This window comes from Neodiprion fabricii, chromosome 3 (assembly GCF_021155785.1).
Source record: "Neodiprion fabricii isolate iyNeoFabr1 chromosome 3, iyNeoFabr1.1, whole genome shotgun sequence".
In the NCBI taxonomy this organism is placed as follows: domain Eukaryota; kingdom Metazoa; phylum Arthropoda; class Insecta; order Hymenoptera; family Diprionidae; genus Neodiprion; species Neodiprion fabricii.
This window is the reverse complement of record NC_060241.1, coordinates 25890206-25909786: the sequence shown is the minus strand read 5'-3', so window position 1 is coordinate 25909786 and position 19581 is coordinate 25890206. Positions and strand designations below refer to the sequence as shown.

General features: G+C 42.4%; 1 protein-coding gene across 1 annotated transcript in view; it reads right to left on the bottom strand.

The window, feature by feature from the left end:
- The window catches only part of LOC124178472 (choline O-acetyltransferase), a 68374-nt gene that overhangs the window by 34752 nt on the left and 14041 nt on the right, over positions 1-19581 (bottom strand). The window contains exons 2-3 of the mRNA XM_046561834.1: positions 10577-10665; positions 1685-1873 (exon numbers count right to left, since the gene is read on the bottom strand). Of these exons, the coding sequence (XP_046417790.1) occupies positions 1685-1873; positions 10577-10665 (278 nt within the window). The remainder of the gene's footprint in view (positions 1-1684; positions 1874-10576; positions 10666-19581) is intronic.

Below are 19581 nucleotides of genomic sequence, written 5' to 3'. Positions count from 1 at the left end.
AAAGCTAAAGTAAAATACCCGACTGTGTTGAGATGTTTAATATAGTCTGCTGGGTAGGCGCTCTTTTTGTACAAGGCTGATATACGCACCGCTGGGTGGTAAGTTAATTTTGCGGTGCCCTGCGGCGCTGTGGGAAATATCATTGAAGCCTCTATTATTCAGCTCTGATCTCATTCGTACTTTGTTCGAGGTTTCCTCTGCGTTTGAAATGCAATTAAAACTTGCGATCGAAATTTAAAATACGAAAACGCGAGATAAGCTAAAAATACTCTCCTCAAACCCCTGTTTTCCTGATCGCTTCGAGCGTTTTATACCTACTTAACGGATCGAAAAGAGATCACCCCAAATTTTCAAACGAGCGATATTGGAAGGAAAAGCCACTTGATGAAAAGTACATAAAAAATTTTCATTCCGTTGCAACACTCGTTCAATACATGTGTAACTACGTGTAAACTTGGAGTTGATGTTGTCCGGGTTGTCGCCTCGATCTCGGGAAATCGAAATACTTTTTCGCCTCTTCGCTTCACGGGCAGACAGACTATTCGGCCCCCGCAATCCACTGAGCGGAGGCACAAAGGCAGGGCCAATCTTCGTAAAATATATTTCCTTCCCTCTTGACACTTCTTGAATCGCTTGCAATTTTATTTTCTGCTATTCCTCAGCCCCGTACCGACAGCTATTTTTACGAGTGCTGAACAAGAAAAAAAAAAAAAAAAACCAGAACAAAAAAACAGAAAAGAGAAATACCCGGTGAATACGGAAAGTTTCTCAACTTAAAGATAAAGCTCAGGACGTAACGTATTTAGAGGTTCTCTAGGCCGGCGTTATGCGGTTGATGTAAAATTTGAGGGATGTTTCCGGTTGACTTCGTCAACCTTACCTCCAAAGCGAGTGAACTGTCCAATTAAACTCTGCTAATTTTGAGGAAATCGCGTTACTCGTGTAATCTCTGATGCGGCGACTGCTTCCTACCAAGGATCAAAGTTCAGACCGCGCCTATTTTCCAAGCTCGCTTTGTTCGTCGAATGGGAAACGCTCGGTGCACGTACTAAATCCATTTATTTATTTATTTATGTCTTCAACGGAGGTTTACGGGATGAGACGTACGGCGTATAGTGCCCTATGCATAGCATAGATCCCGAGGGAGCGAGGGGGTCCCGGAGTCAGCCATGGGGCAGGAGGCAAGAGGCAGGAGGACAAGGTGGATGAGGCTGGCGGGAGAATCTCTTGGGAACGGCTGAAACGAAAATGCTGTTGTGCCACTTAGTCATAGCTCGTATTTTTTTCTTTCATTCCGTTCCATCTCAATTCTTCCTGAATATTTAATCTTTTCTCTCTTAGCAGCGAGATACGTCACAAGCAGTGACGCTCACGTTTAGAAAATTATCACTTTCGACATACTTCAAATTCAAAATCACCGGTAGTAGCATCTTTCAAATTCCAACAACAAGACTCATCACAGAGATGAACAGCCCGGAGGATCTATTATAAAGCTCGGAACCTCCACCAGAAAGAGTCAAAATCAATTCGGGAATTAAGCATGTGATCTTTTTACGAACCATTCAATATCGTTCAATGGTAACTTGAATTCAACGTTACGGGGATTCATGGACGAACGAATTATGTACGTATTCAAGCCATTCGGCGGTATGAAAGTGTATCTGTAACGTAGTTTCAAACTCACCCAATTTATCGTCTGCTCTCTACGATCCAACAGGCGTTGCTGAAGCTTGGGACCAGGTCCTGCCAAAAAACTTTTCACTATAGATTGGGTCTTCTCCCAACACTTCGGGGCGATCACTTCGACCTGGGCGAGGTATTTTTGCATAGTAGATTCGAGGTCCGGTACCGGGAGCTTTGGTAGATCTTCCTTCTGCAACAAGTTATATTATGTGCATGGAATTACGAGTGTATGCACATTTCGTTCGAGTATGGGAAGGTATAACGTGTAACGAGTCTATCCGGGTCCTTGAATTATTCAAGTCTTCCAGTTACTGCGGTATCAGAGCGATTCTCTGAAGAAAGAACCATTTCCGTCTTCGGTCTCACAGGAATTTCCTATTCGAGCATGAACCGGATATTCAGACGAGACTTCAAAGGCTAGTGACGGTAAACCTGTTAACTTCTACACGCCAACTACTGGCGAAATGGGAATCCTGTAGATAGTGAAAGTGCGGTAATTGGGAGCACTGACATTTGCACAACCGAGACTGTACGCATTTTTTGAAAGTTTCGAGTTTGCTTGGATTTACCTGAAGGCAGAAATAGAACAGAATTTTTAAAACCTGACGAACTTCGCTGTTTCGAAGAGAAAATTAGGCGAAAAAAGTGAAAAACGATTTGGAGAATGCTCCTGCTTTTTCTACGTATTTCAAATTCAGTTTTGAAAGAAATCGATATTCGTGAACGTTCTTTATAGCTTGGCCCTTAGCCGACTCTGTCAATTGTAAAATAAAGAATCAATTGAGAAACGAAGCGTGTCCGAGAGGGTTGGTGCGCTTGGTTGATCAGAACCCCCTCTGACAACCTAACAAGACCAACAGGGACGTCCTACAAGGGCGAAGTCACCGAGTGTTCGTCAACGTGTAACGGAACAGTTATTCTTTCGTTCTAATATTCCATTGATTCATATTACGTGAAAAAAATAAAATTTTAATTACAAGTTTACTTGCTAAGCTCATTGTCCGCAGAGCGTTATGACATTTTGCGACGAAAGCATGTTCATAAATTCTCGTTTATATTCATTTTCACTCCCAAGCTGAACCGAAATTGAGAATCCGATTACGCCCGATTCGAATTCAACTCGCAATTCGAATCCGTGATCTCGATTTTTCCGCCATGAGTCAGCTGACGGCATTGTGGATTTCATTCCGATTTCTTTTGGCATGGCCTATCGTTGTTGCGCCCTGTAACGTGCAGGTATAGGTATACATACATCCGTAGTAACCTACCGGGTGTCCCTGTTCCCAAGAGGTTTCGAGCTCATTGCTATGCACCGCTCGAAACTTGCTAACGACCTCTCGCACGCCCAGCCTATATCCATTCCGTCAGTGGATTTACATCGACACGACACTTGCACGCGTATACGTCAGCCTGTATCCGCAACGTGCACGGGGGTTGCGATGGCTGAAGGACGAGCACTGCGGGAGATTTAGTCTTTTACGGTTGTATCGTTGCTCCGAAAGGTAGTTTTCGAGTTCACTAACGCACTTCCAGATCTCCTTTTCGTACCACTTACGAATCGAACCGCGTCCAGGTACGAGAATCGAGGAACATTGGAAGTGGTTTCATTTTAATCATATACATTTGAAATGCAGAATGTTATTTCGAGTTTTCTATTGCAAATATCTTTCGGTATATCACGAAAGGAACGACTTGCACTTCCTTTTTCAAAAAACAAATTTTATCACGTTTCTGTTGTGCTTTGCGTGTCAAATACACTCCTGAAAAAACTTTGCAAAATCTTCTGCCGGAAGCTGTGTATAGATATGGCGCATGGGACAATGGAGAAAGATGAAGTGTAATTCGCTGTATTCAAAAGTGAGAGAAAAAAAGACATCCTCTTCTAATTAGTCGGGCTTCGATGGAGCAGTCGTTTCGCATTTGGAATCACACAGTCGTCGAGGGCAATTACTTCGAATTCGGTAATTCCGAATGGAGTTGACGGACGTCGAATTAATTATTATTGAATGAAGCAAACGAGGGCCTTTGACGAAAGCCACCGATGCATTCGGAATATGAATTCAAACAACATCTGTACGGGCACCGGGGACGTGAAACAAACACGGTAAATAAACACCGAACGCGGCATTTCGACCCCCTGGTCGGGAAAAAACGAGCTATTGGTCTACGCTGGTGCCATTCAAGGAGGGGCCGTGAATGTTATCCTGCACGGGTAGGCACTTGCCCGGCGGAACGGATGGGTCAGGGAAAACAACGGGACTTATTTTTGTGCAATAGATGTCACCCCGACGACGCGATTGCAGACCACCGCAATAAGAGATAAGGCAAGCTTACGAACACCGGCATCGTTCTTATCAATGCAAAACAGTATACGGGGCTTGTAGCAATTAAGAGATAACAAGGTTGTCCCTCGGCACCCCTCCAATTAGTAACACTCCAAGCCGCCCACCCTCTCGATGGCGCTGCTAGCCTCGCCAGCGTTGCCAGCTTCAGCCCTCTATTCCCCATCCACAAACGTGTCTTCACCAACCCCGTCTGCACACCCTTATAATGTTTGCATACCGCTGCGGTCTGGTGGGAGTCTCTGTCGAGCAAGGTGTCGGGCAATGGGATAAAGTGAACGAAAAATATACGGATGGGGATGGAAGCAGATTCATCATCTCTGTCACTGTGGCGTAGATGGAAAATCTATCTTTTCCAATAGTCCGTAAATTCCTGTTTCTTTCCTAGATCGGCACACTTGGAAAAATGGTGGTGGTAAAATTGTCCAAGATTGACTGGTGTGAGTTATTCCGGTAAGATCTGTAATTCGACATCAGGTGGTGTCAGATTGACATCATAACATGGTCTGCGGAAGTACGCACCACATTTTTCTTACAGTATACGCATTAAGGGTTAATGCCGGTTTATCTTTTCAGTAATTCGTATTGACTCAAATTTTATTTACAACGATTCTAAAATTCTACACCATGAAACTTGGATACCAGTCACTATGAAATTGCACCTAATTTCCTATGAGTTACTATACCAGATATACTCGAGTCAAAATCGGAGTTTCAAATCGCGATTTCCAACAAAGTGATACGAAAACCGGAAGGATGTTTCCTTGTACGCCAAAGACACGGGTACCATCGTGAGATTTATGGGACTCATTGTCAGAGAGCAAACTCCCGGGGCGAGTGTCGTGGTGCACGATGTTTCTCTCGAAACGCTCGAGTACGGAGACGACAATCTTCTCGGTAGTCTGGGAAAGGTATTTTCTGGTAATTGCAAAAAGCGCGGAGAACTTAATTTTCCAGAGTACAAAGTTCGCCGTAAAGCCCGAAGCAATTGCGGCCGCCAGGTGGAGTGATCAAACTACGTTTACACTTGCAAAACCTACAGAGATTTCCACCCTGTATTCTATACCCCCGGCATTTCTACCTGCGCCGTTTGACAAGTGACAGTGAATCGTCAACCCTCGCTCTTCGGGATTATTTTCCTTTCAGATTTGAATTTCACGAACGGAGTTTCTTGTCCGGCTTGAAACAAAGAAAAGTTCTTCGAGACGCGGTGAACGATAGGCCGTCTAGCGGGACGCGAAAACGAGAGTAAACTAAATAAACTAACGGCAAGAGACGCTGGCGGACAAACGAACTCGGTCGGGTGCATTAGTAACGTGCAGCGGAGCGAAGCAATTATGGTTGTGTTTGGGAACCCAGGAGCGTGCTAACTCTTTGTGCAAACATCGGAAGGCCCGGGTGAGCGGGCGAGAATCGACGCTGGAGGGTGAGGAGGATTGAGGGAGGGTGCGCCTCCGCTTCTCCGCACCAGCCAAACGTAATTGGAGAGCCTAGGGGGTGCAGCAGGACTCGCGGCCGGGTTCACGGGTTCGCGAGGGCGCCGATCCATCCCGGGCGTACCACCTTCTCGTGTTCCTAATGAGTCGACCCAGAACTTGACCCGGCCGTGTGCCAATTTATTCAAGTCCGCGTACTCCAACTTTTTGACGTTAACTAACTCCTCTTTGTACCACCGGATCATTCGCTATCGATGGTGCAAAGCTTTGACGTTGTTACCGGCCGCTGATGTTGGAGGCGAGGCTCTTTTTTGATGTGTAAAAAAGCTGCCCTCTTAGTCGCGTCGAAGCTTTCGGGAGAAAAAATTTATCAACAACTTATGACAGGAAATTAATTTCGAGAGTCAACTGAACTCACGGTTAAAATTTTGATGCGTAAACTTGCGGTTCGTAGGGAACTTGAGTCTTAGGCTTAAATAAATGATTTCGGATAACAGATTTTTCCATTTTCAATCCAACGTTTTTTGGACGGTCGAGCTGCTCTGCTCGTGCTCAAATTGAGTTCAAGTCGACTGGGAGAAATCACTTTGCATCCTGAATCTTCCCCTTTAAACTCCTCAACCATGGGTTCGAGAGATTCTGCGGTGATACTTGAAGTTCAACCAACGTTCGAGTACTTGACTTCTGAAAATGTCATTTCGTCGTGTCCGCTTTTCACATAACACAGGGAACATCTCGGGGTGAGAAAATACATATCACGTGTGCAATGATGATAATTCGTGACCCCTTGAAATCGCATCTAATTCGTATTACATGACATTTACAAAGTGGAAAACTGACATGAAAGTTAATTTTTACAGAAGCAGCAGGTTTCGCTGAATATTTAGTGCACGACAAAGATGGTATAGGTTACGAAATAAAAGTTAATGGATAGAAATCTGATACGAAAACAAAGTGATTCCTTTCTGTTTCGGTGCCGGATTACTAATGGTGTAAACCGAACCGGATGGTTCAACAGATACATTTGTATACTTATGCAAAGATAATACTGCCCAAAAATATTCTCATTTCGTATATTCTTTCACTTCCACTTTTATGACTGGCAACTGAATCGTTCGTCTGGTAAAGCTCATCTCTCACAAGTCTCTTGTTTTTAGAAATGATTTCCCCCCGGTCCGGCATACGCAAGTCTGAGTCTTCATGAATGTTCAATTAAAGCGGACGTCGTACAGTACTGTGAATGAATGTACAGTAAGTTGAACGTTACAACATATTAATATTTCAAACTTGCGATCATTTCCTGATTGGCGTTTATTATCTGGCGATTTTACCTAACAATGCTTTGCGTAAACTTGCTTTTAATTTTAGCACTGTAAAGGCAACTCAATGTTTTCCGGGCACATATGAAACAATAGAGATTTCCTGCTTGGCAATAAGGGTCAACCTTTTATGAATGTCATTGCTAGATATCCACAATTCGATCGGAAATTATACCCTTTTGGTAACAATTAGCTGATCAATACACAATGGATTTTCAAGGCTATCCTGATATCTTTTTATCATCTCTTCCTACCCTTTGAAAATTGTACGAATACAGATGGTACCTTATACCAGAAACTTTCTCTTTGTTCTTTACAACTTTTGCCGAGGAGATGGAATTTCATGCACCATCAAGAAGAATTATTACACGTTCCTGGTTTGTTTAGGTTCACGTACCAACGTAGTTTTCACTTAACTTGTTGCTTGAGGAATTGGGTACTGTCGACGATAGTACGAGTTCGTCCAACAAAATAATAGCGGAAATGTTGCGCAGTTGAAAATTACGAATATTCAACCGTATAACGCAAAAAAGAAATTCTATTCAATATTCTTACACTTTTATTTCACATTTGAGACTGAGAGCATTGCAGAGAGCAGTGAGTAATGAAGTTAGTCGGACGTGTACGTTAATTTTGTATCGTGTCAGATGGCAGATTAAATTCATTTCAGAAAGAGGAAAATGTTAAACCGGCGGAAGGTCGGAAGATATATCGCTGCGGAACCACCAAATACACTTGCTTCGTTTCATCTGGAGCTAGAGATCTATCTAGACAAAATTTCTCGTGATCAATATCGGCCGTTGCGTGACCTGCAACTCTAATCAACTGCCCAACTTCTTGCACTTCCGTTTTATTCTCCGGGGATTCCTCACGCGCTTCACATGTGTACATTGACGTACATTGTACGTGTGAATGTGGAAGTGTCGGAGGCCTCCGTATTATGCTGGGGGAAATACGTGCGTGCTAAGGAAAAAGAGGTCGAGGGGCGGGATGAATTTAACCGACCATTAACAATCGGTTTCGATCTGGCTCTGAACCCTCTCGTGCATGAATTCTGGATCCCAGGTTTCTGACTCACGAAGACGATCTTGAACAATCTTACAGAAATTCTCTCGCCATGCTGCACGCCGCAGAGTCTGAATTTTTGCTGAGGATTTCCCAAAGCCAACGCCTGTGTGAACAAGCGAAAAATGTATTTTCATCGATGAACTCGCGTTCACCCTAACCCAACCAATAAGTCAACCGATACAGTGAACGTACCGACTCCCCCCATGTCTCTCTGTAATTGCACACGCGCTGCCTGAACGTTATACGTAATCCAAGGCTCTGCACGCGCCCATCGCCCTTCGGTAAATATCACTAAGAGATGAACCAACGGGTAACTTCAAAGCGCGCCGCGCGCTTTTGCAAATGTATGGATATGTCAGTTGCCACAACCATTTGAACCCTGGTCCATTTAGTGATTAGGTTACAGTCTAAGGGAAAATACCCACATGTCCAGCCCACCGTGTCTAATTTTCATAGAGTTTTAATTTTCTTGTATGAAGAAATGCCATTTGCAACGATTAGAACGACTAAACACTGCCGAAAATTTTCACATCGGTATAAAGCATTACCAAGCGTTCATTCGACATCAGACCTTCAACATTTATCAACGGATTCCTAACAAGCGATAGCGACTGCCCGGTACTGGTTAAACCAGTGAAAAGATTCGACAATTTTCTGTCACACTTAACATTATTCTGTCGCAATCAGTTTTCGAGTAAACGAACACGCAATAAGGCAATTAATGAGCTGAGGGTTGTAACTTAGAAAAAGCATCAGTCATTACTCGGAATGGCTGTAGAGACTATACGGTACCAACCGACCCGCTGTGTTGTGATAGCAAATCATGTATCATAATGAACGCAGAGCGGCAGATGGCACGTGACTCACGCCGCGACCGACCCTTCGTTTCATAAATAAATTAGCCGCTATCAGAAGTCGAGATATTGCCTTATTTATGGTCGAATCATGACGCTGCTAGACCATCCGTCGAACGGGTTTATAAAACGACGCATCGCAGACCGAACGCCCTTTTCTGGACCGCGAACTCGAGTGAGATTAGGCTGGATTAGATTAAGTTATCCCGATGGGTGTCCGAACAAGGGGGGAACACCCTCGAGGCGTTCGGTTAGAACAAGTGAACGCGTTGCTCGTCAAACCGTGCCTAATGCCCATACAAGACAATGCCTACCATCTCTTGGAAAGAATACTTTTTCAAATAACTTTTAGCAGAACTGTCAGTCTTATAATCAGATAAGCTTTGGCTCAAGTTGGCTTTGAGTTGCAGTTTCAGTTTCAGTTTATTGCTATGGCAGTTACATCGGGCACTGCATAAGTTGTCCCTCTAGTTGGGGAAAATAGAGACGCGGTAAGTAGTCGATTATGCTGAAACTAGAGTTGTACAGTAACTTTTTTGTACAACTAGGCACATTTTAACAATAAGCGCCTTTACCGGTAAGTAGGTACGATTTGAGAGAAACTGTACCCTATGTACATATATGTATAGTCTGGGTTTTACGGTACCACGGCCAGTCAATTTTTGAAGCATCAACATTGGTGCAAATGATTACCAAAATTTGTTCAGTTAACGTTAATTCGCAACATTTTATTTGGAATCTCATTGTTTTTATTCGTTATTCATCCGTATTCGCGTTTTATTTATACTACTCTCGGTGTGTATAAAGTACCCGAACACTTGTACATAGACACATCTCAATCACCTATGCTTTTACCTAGATGCAAGATATGAAGTTTTACAACTCTGGCTATAACCCAAGCTAACCTATTCGTGTTTCTTTTTTTTTTTTTATTTTGTTTTATTTTTTTTTTTATTTTCAGACCGAATTTATGATAGCTAAATGGGTCTCCCCTTCGCAGAGTCCCCTGGGGCAGAACTGGCCCTGATGTACATGCACGAAAAAGGGTCTCTTGCCCTTGGGCATGAAGATATTTAGAAATGTCAGATCTAAGATAGTTTCGCTCGAGGGTTGAATATGGAAACGACGTACATTCGGGGTGGCATCAAGAACCCCCATATCAAATTTTTTCCCAGTCTAAATTATTCATATTCTTGAAAGTTATTTTTTGTCCGCCACAACTTTTGCTTCTCATATAAATTATGAGTCGAGAAGCAGGTGAACAATCTTTCTAGAAGCAGTTGAGCAAGCAGGAAAAAAATAAAAGGAACAAAATTCCCCGTCGATGTATCAAACTCGAGCGATATAAACCGCCTTCGTTCGAAACCAGAGTTGGTTCGCCTTAACGCTGGCTTTAGCTTTGCCAACGCGAAACTTTGGAGCCCCCAAAGATCCCAGAGCCTCGCGAGTTTCGATAGAACCCTCTGACCCCTCAGACCTTCCTGAACTCCCGCTGAGCCTTCCCCCCACACACATGACTCGAATAACGTCGGGGTGCGAATTTCAGACGGTTATAATGAAATTTCCTTCAAAGTATCTGCGAAGACGTATGTGCATGTAGAAATGCGCTCGGTGTGGGTATGAAGTAACTGAAGATGTTGGCCATAGTGTGGCCAAAATTTAGAGGGGTATGGGAAGGTTTTATGGAGTTGAACTGGCATCGGTGCAGTATTGAATTTCTTGTTTCCCTGACAACTTAGCGTCTAGTAGCCTGCACCTTTTCCATTCTCCTGTATCCCAAAGCCCATTCAGAGCATGTCGCGGATCGTTTTCATACGCTAAAGTTTATTCAATCTTCTTTTCATGAATAATTATTATACGGGCAAATTTCTTACCGCTGGGCTTGGTGACGCGGTTCTTGAAAAGCTGCCAAGAGACACAAGAAGTCGACGCGGAGCCCCCAGCACTGAATCTCGCCATCCCTCTGCAACAAATGAGATACCTTATGATTTACGAATGGTTTTCATTTTTAACTATACGTCGGTGATGTGGGAATTTAAATTATTGTGCATTTTGACTCGTGCAACTGTCGCATGCAAGAGGCTTGTCTGTAATCGTGAATCTTATTCCATTTCAAACGCGAGTTGTACCAACAGCTTGGCATAACACACATCTTGTTCACTTGAGTATCGTAAATTACGTTGTACGGTGTAAGATAAAGTTATATAGATTTTGCGAAATATGGGTATTATCAGATATGAAATCGATAAAATATTCAAACGAGTTAACCTTCGTTTCTAGCGTTTTTTTGAAGAGTAAAAACTTTCTGTTTCAGAATCTACTCGCTGGAGCCTCTTCCTACTAATTGCAGATCATCTGGAATTCAAAAAAGGCATGTAGAACATCCGAGGACCCGTAAGAACAAGTTCACAATTCAACGTGTACAGGATTCATTTTGCGAACAGTTAGGTTGTAGATAGAAATAATTCTTTATCGACGACAAGGAATTGCTTTGACATGAGGTGCACGATGAGGGCTTGTGAGAGATCTCAGTTTTTTTCAAATCCTTATGGTTCAAAATCAATGGCTTGGCTATGGTGCAAGCTTTTCGCCGAATGGCTCTTACCTTGTGGAATAGCAGAAATTTGTAGAAAAAAGAATAGTATCAGACTTCATTCATTGTGATAACGGGCATCCTTAGACTTATTAGAAACATAATCTTCAACTTCAATTCATATCTATTCAAGCACTTACACATAATCACGCAAGTTGTCAATCGTTGTAGCCTCCACTGAATAAATAATTCACACGATGGTGTGAAAGCCCTAACTTTGAAGCCAAACCAATAGTTTTGACCTGTTGACTTTTGACCTTCAGGACTAATTTTTCGTAGTTCTGATTAAACTTGTCACGTTCACAATGAATTATTTCAATTCAGTTTTCGCAGAAGCACAAATTCAGTAGCTATCAATGCGCTAATGAAATTTCTATAATTTCTTATAATTTTTTCATAAACTTCTTGGTAAAATGTGTCGATAAATAAATTATATTAATCCTTACACAATATTTTTGACGTGTGCTAATACTGAAAATATTTATCAGTCTTCAAAGTATAACCCGAGGTGGTTGGCGGTGGTTGGAGATGATCGAGGTGGACCAGGACGAGGACGAGGAAGACGAGGAGAACGAGGATTTCTGCACGGTGAGGAAAACACATTTATAATATTTAATGGCGATTGTAATTACGTTTTATTTGAAATTTTTTAAACTTGTCATGTTTACAATAAATTATTTCACTTCGTTTTTTGCGCAAGCACAAATTCGGTACCTTTTAATGCGCTAATAAAAGTTCTATTACTTTTTATAATTTTCTCATAATCTTCTTGGTGAAATCTGTCGATAAAAAAATGATATTAATCCTTACACAATATTTTTGACGTGTTCTAATACTAAAAATATTTATTTGTATTCAAGACATAACCCGAGGTGGTTAGCGGTGGTTGTTCAAGGTGGTTGGCGATTGTTGGAGGACGTCGGAGGTGGACGAGGAGGAGGACGAACGGAACTGAGTCTCAAAGCCCTGTTGACATAAAAGCAGCTATTCGATAGAAATTATAGTTAATAGTTTACACAGCCCATTGCATGATATTTCATTATAAATACGTATGTTTCAATGTATTTAGGAATAATTTATCAAATATACAGAGGTCATGTGCAAATAATAAATGAATTGATTCGACCGCAGTTTGATGTATTCATTAGAGCTTTGACAATAAATTTAAGCTTTGTTACTTCTTTTATTTTATTATGGATAATCAAAAACATTTCCGACTATTCGTGCTGTGGAAGCATGGGGATTAAACCAAATGTAGCAAAAGATTAGAAACAGTGTATGTAGAGTACGGGTATTTTTCTAATAATGCAAATAGAATAGAATACCACGCCTTGCGAATTAGCTTTCCAGACAGAGATAAATGATGAATTTTAAGGACTGCATTATCGTTGTTGAATACTCTATGCCTCATGGGAAAAGAAAATCTGTAACAATAAAATTGATGCACCGAATCATCGTCGACTTTAACTTTTGAAATGTCCTACCATTTTCGAACACCTCCTACCTCCCCCTGCCACCTCCGACCATCAATGGCCACTTTCGAACACCCCCTATCACCTTCTGCCAGCGCCGACCACCTCCTACCATTTCCGAACACCTCCAACCATCCTATTGACCTATATTACTAGATTAGCTATGATATGAAAATAGAAGAATTATTCATTTCGAAATGGGATTCTATTCGACGCGCGCTCGATGTATTCCATAACATCAGTATTCATAATTATTCCAACAACTTTTCATTTGCTCTCTCGATCTTGAATTTTCATAGGCATAGAATCGAAACGCTGTTTTAGCTGGTCGCAAGTGAAGCATCTGCGTTGGGTGGAAGAGCGGAATTGTTTTTCGAAAAGTATTCGGATGGAAAAGAATTCAGAGTAACTGCAATGCATAACGGATGCGCTAATTCTGAACGAGACGAAATGGATGCTTCGTATATGAGACAGTATTTAACGCTGCGTAGTGATTTAAAGACCTAGAAAGGTGATAGGGAGAGAAAGAACGACGCTTCTTAACACTTCGAGTGTATTTTGAGACACATTTGAAAGATACGAGCGAAATTTTTCATCATCCAACTGTCGCAGAACGGCAGCGTTATTAGCCGATTCGTTCACTGAAGAATATATCTGAACGCAGCAAAAAGAGCGTGGGACCAAGAGGAGAGAAATGGCAAGCAAAAAAACACCTGCTGAAAAATGTCGAAAACTCAGGTTCTCGTTTTTTGGCTGTAGCTTTCGATGCGTTGATCGCAGCGCATTGGGACTGCGCCCAATAATTTCTCTCGCAAAATTACGTCGGAACAGTGCATCAAAGAATTGAGTCCAGCATTTTTTTAAATCGTTGAAATTTCCGTCAGAAGTCTAACGTGGTTAAGTTGAATTTCTTTCGTGATTTTCAGAGCAAAGAACATTTCGACTCGTTAGCTGACTCGTTAACTGAAGAATGAATCTTTGGTCCACGCCTGGCGATCGAAGGGCCAAGCCGCTTCAGTCTGCCATTGGCAGGAAAGATAAAGTTCGTATTTCTTGTCTGAAATGTGAGAACTGAAATCATTATACGTCATGTCATATCATCATACATCATACATCGTACATCATACAACGTACATCATACATCATCATACATAGTATTAAAGGTCGAAACCAAAATTTGGATGTCGGATGTTCAGAAAGTGACGTCACCAATTCAAAATCAGCTAGCCGAATTCCTCAGTCGGGAAACAACCGCGCAGTAGAGCGGACGGATGAGAGTCGCGCTCCGCAAATTTCGAGTACCGGGTTCTCAACCTCCCGGATCCCGCGCTTCGGGTCCGCTACGTATTTCGAGTACCGGGTTCTCAACCTCCAGGATCCCGCGCTTCGGGTTCGCTACGCGGTGAAACTCGACTTCCAGGATAAGCGCTCCGTGGTTCCTGGTTCACGTTTACAATAAATAATTTCAATTCGTTTTTCGCGCAACCCCAAAATCGGTAGCTGTCAGTCCGCTAATAAAATTTCTCGACTTCCAGGATAAGCGCTCCGTAGTTCCCGGTTCACGTTTACAATAAATAATTTCAATTCGTTTTTCGCGCAACCCCAAATTCGGTAGCTGTCAGTCCGCTGATAAAATTCTCGACTTCCAGGATAAGCGCTCCGTAGTTCCCGGTTCATGTTTACAATGAATAATTTCAATTCGTTTTTCGCGCAACCCCAAATAAAATTTCTCGACTTCCAGGATAAGCGCTCCGTAGTTCCCGGTTCACGTTTACAATATATAATTTCAATTCGTTTTTCGCGCAACCCCAAAATCGGTAGCTGTCAGTCCGCTAATAAAATTTCTCGACTTCCAGGATAAGCGCTCCGTAGTTCCCGGTTCACGTTTACAATAAATAATTTCAATTCGTTTTTCGCGCAACCCCAAATTCGGTAGCTGTCAGTCCGCTAATAAAATTTCTCGACTTCCAGGATAAGCGCTCCGTAGTTCCCGGTTCACGTTTACAATAAATAATTTCAATTCGTTTTTCGCGCAACCCCAAATTCGGTAGCTGTCAGTCCGCTAATAAAATTTCTCGACTTCCAGGATAAGCGCTCCGTAGTTCCCGGTTCACGTTTGCAATAAATAATTTCAATTCGTTTTTCGCGCAACCCCAAATTCGGTAGCTGTCAGTCCGCTAATAAAATTCTCGACTTCCAGGATAAGCGCTCCGTAGTTCCCGGTTCACGTTTACAATATATAATTTCAATTCGTTTTTCGCGCAACCCCAAATTCGGTAGCTGTCAGTCCGCTAATAAAATTTCTCGACTTCCAGGATAAGCGCTCCGTAGTTCCCGGTTCACGTTTACAATAAATAATTTCAATTCGTTTTTCGCGCAACCCCAAATTCGGTAGCTGTCAGTCCGCTGATAAAATTCTCGACTTCCAGGATAAGCGCTCCGTAGTTCCCGGTTCATGTTTACAATGAATAATTTCAATTCGTTTTTCGCGCAACCCCAAATAAAATTTCTCGACTTCCAGGATAAGCGCTCCGTAGTTCCCGGTTCACGTTTACAATATATAATTTCAATTCGTTTTTCGCGCAACCCCAAAATCGGTAGCTGTCAGTCCGCTAATAAAATTTCTCGACTTCCAGGATAAGCGCTCCGTAGTTCCCGGTTCACGTTTACAATAAATAATTTCAATTCGTTTTTCGCGCAACCCCAAATTCGGTAGCTGTCAGTCCGCTAATAAAATTTCTCGACTTCCAGGATAAGCGCTCCGTAGTTCCCGGTTCACGTTTGCAATAAATAATTTCAATTCGTTTTTCGCGCAACCCCAAATTCGGTAGCTGTCAGTCCGCTAATAAAATTCTCGACTTCCAGGATAAGCGCTCCGTAGTTCCCGGTTCACGTTTACAATATATAATTTCAATTCGTTTTTCGCGCAACCCCAAATTCGGTAGCTGTCAGTCCGCTAATAAAATTTCTCGACTTCCAGGATAAGCGCTCCGTAGTTCCCGGTTCACGTTTACAATAAATAATTTCAATTCGTTTTTCGCGCAACCCCAAATTCGGTAGCTGTCAGTCCGCTAATAAAATTTCTCGACTTCCAGGATAAGCGCTCCGTAGTTCCCGGTTCATGTTTACAATGAATAATTTCAATTCGTTTTTCGCGCAACCCCAAATAAAATTTCTCGACTTCCAGGATAAGCGCTCCGTAGTTCCCGGTTCACGTTTACAATATATAATTTCAATTCGTTTTTCGCGCAACCCCAAAATCGGTAGCTGTCAGTCCGCTAATAAAATTTCTCGACTTCCAGGATAAGCGCTCCGTAGTTCCCGGTTCATGTTTACAATGAATAATTTCAATTCGTTTTTCGCGCAACCCCAAATAAAATTTCTCGACTTCCAGGATAAGCGCTCCGTAGTTCCCGGTTCACGTTTACAATAAATAATTTCAATTCGTTTTTCGCGCAACCCCAAAATCGGTAGCTGTCAGTCCGCTAATAAAATTTCTCGACTTCCAGGATAAGCGCTCCGTAGTTCCCGGTTCACGTTTACAATAAATAATTTCAATTCGTTTTTCGCGCAACCCCAAATTCGGTAGCTGTCAGTCCGCTGATAAAATTCTCGACTTCCAGGATAAGCGCTCCGTAGTTCCCGGTTCATGTTTACAATGAATAATTTCAATTCGTTTTTCGCGCAACCCCAAATAAAATTTCTCGACTTCCAGGATAAGCGCTCCGTAGTTCCCGGTTCACGTTTACAATATATAATTTCAATTCGTTTTTCGCGCAACCCCAAAATCGGTAGCTGTCAGTCCGCTAATAAAATTTCTCGACTTCCAGGATAAGCGCTCCGTAGTTCCCGGTTCACGTTTACAATAAATAATTTCAATTCGTTTTTCGCGCAACCCCAAATTCGGTAGCTGTCAGTCCGCTAATAAAATTTCTCGACTTCCAGGATAAGCGCTCCGTAGTTCCCGGTTCACGTTTGCAATAAATAATTTCAATTCGTTTTTCGCGCAACCCCAAATTCGGTAGCTGTCAGTCCGCTAATAAAATTCTCGACTTCCAGGATAAGCGCTCCGTAGTTCCCGGTTCACGTTTACAATATATAATTTCAATTCGTTTTTCGCGCAACCCCAAATTCGGTAGCTGTCAGTCCGCTAATAAAATTTCTCGACTTCCAGGATAAGCGCTCCGTAGTTCCCGGTTCACGTTTACAATAAATAATTTCAATTCGTTTTTCGCGCAACCCCAAATTCGGTAGCTGTCAGTCCGCTAATAAAATTTCTCGACTTCCAGGATAAGCGCTCCGTAGTTCCCGGTTCATGTTTACAATGAATAATTTCAATTCGTTTTTCGCGCAACCCCAAATAAAATTTCTCGACTTCCAGGATAAGCGCTCCGTAGTTCCCGGTTCACGTTTACAATATATAATTTCAATTCGTTTTTCGCGCAACCCCAAAATCGGTAGCTGTCAGTCCGCTAATAAAATTTCTCGACTTCCAGGATAAGCGCTCCGTAGTTCCCGGTTCATGTTTACAATGAATAATTTCAATTCGTTTTTCGCGCAACCCCAAATAAAATTTCTCGACTTCCAGGATAAGCGCTCCGTAGTTCCCGGTTCACGTTTACAATAAATAATTTCAATTCGTTTTTCGCGCAACCCCAAAATCGGTAGCTGTCAGTCCGCTAATAAAATTTCTCGACTTCCAGGATAAGCGCTCCGTAGTTCCCGGTTCACGTTTACAATAAATAATTTCAATTCGTTTTTCGCGCAACCCCAAATTCGGTAGCTGTCAGTCCGCTGATAAAATTCTCGACTTCCAGGATAAGCGCTCCGTAGTTCCCGGTTCATGTTTACAATGAATAATTTCAATTCGTTTTTCGCGCAACCCCAAATAAAATTTCTCGACTTCCAGGATAAGCGCTCCGTAGTTCCCGGTTCACGTTTACAATATATAATTTCAATTCGTTTTTCGCGCAACCCCAAAATCGGTAGCTGTCAGTCCGCTAATAAAATTTCTCGACTTCCAGGATAAGCGCTCCGTAGTTCCCGGTTCACGTTTACAATATATAATTTCAATTCGTTTTTCGCGCAACCCCAAATTCGGTAGCTGTCAGTCCGCTAATAAAATTTCTCGACTTCCAGGATAAGCGCTCCGTAGTTCCCGGTTCACGTTTACAATAAATAATTTCAATTCGTTTTTCGCGCAACCCCAAATTCGGTAGCTGTCAGTCCGCTAATGAAATTCTCGACTTCCAGGATAAGCGCTCCGTAGTTCCCGGTTCATGTTTACAATGAATAATTTCAATTCGTTTTTCGCGCAACCCCAAATAAAATTTCTCGACTTCCAGGATAAGCGCTCCGTAGTTCCCGGTTCACGTTTACAATAAATAATTTCAATTCGTTTTTCGCGCAACCCCAAATTCGGTAGCTGTCAGTCCGCTAATAAAATTTCTCGACTTCCAGGATAAGCGCTCCGTAGTTCCCGGTTCACGTTTACAATAAATAATTTCAATTCGTTTTTCGCGCAACCCCAAATTCGGTAGCTGTCAGTCCGCTAATAAAATTCTCGACTTCCAGGATAAGCGCTCCGTAGTTCCCGGTTCACGTTTACAATATAAAATTTCAATTCGTTTTTCGCGCAACCCCAAATTCGGTAGCTGTCAGTCCGCTAATAAAATTCTCGACTTCCAGGATAAGCGCTCCGTAGTTCCCGGTTCACGTTTACAATAAATAATTTCGATTCGTTTTTCGCGCAACCCCAAATTCGGTAGCTGTCAGTCCGCTAATAAAATTCTCGACTTCCAGGATAAGCGCTCCGTAGTTCCCGGTTCATGTTTACAATAAATAATTTCGATTCGTTTTTCGCGCAACCCCAAATTCGGTAGCTGTCAGTCCGCTAATAAAATTCTCGACTTCCAGGATAAGCGCTCCGTAGTTCCCGGTTCATGTTTACAATAAATAATTTCAATTCGTTTTTCGCGCAACCCCAAATAAAATTTCTCGACTTCCAGGATAAGCGCTCCGTAGTTCCCGGTTCACGTTTACAATATATAATTTCAATTCGTTTTTCGCGCAACCCCAAATAAAATTTCTCGACTTCCAGGATAAGCGCTCCGTAGTTCCCGGTTCACGTTTACAATAAATAATTTCAATTCGATTTTCGCGCAACCTCAAAATCGGTAGCTGTCAGTCCGCTAATAAAATTTCTCGACTTCCAGGATAAGCGCTCCGTGGTTCCTGGTTCACGTTTACAATAAATTATTTCAATTCGTTTTTCGCGCAACCCCAAATTCGGTAGCTGTCAGTCCGCTAATAAAATTCTCGACTTCCAGGATAAGCGCTCCGTAGTTCCCGGTTCATGTTTACAATAAATAATTTCGATTCGTTTTTCGCGCAACCCCAAATTCGGTAGCTGTCAGTCCGCTAATAAAATTCTCGACTTCCAGGATAAGCGCTCCGTAGTTCCCGGTTCATGTTTACAATAAATAATTTCAATTCGTTTTTCGCGCAACCCCAAATAAAATTTCTCGACTTCCAGGATAAGCGCTCCGTAGTTCCCGGTTCACGTTTACAATATATAATTTCAATTCGTTTTTCGCGCAACCCCAAATAAAATTTCTCGACTTCCAGGATAAGCGCTCCGTAGTTCCCGGTTCACGTTTACAATAAATAATTTCAATTCGATTTTCGCGCAACCTCAAAATCGGTAGCTGTCAGTCCGCTAATAAAATTTCTCGACTTCCATCAACCATTATCGATGGTTGTTCGAGGTGGTTGAAGGTGGTCGGAGGTGGACGAGGAGGAGGACGAGGAGGAC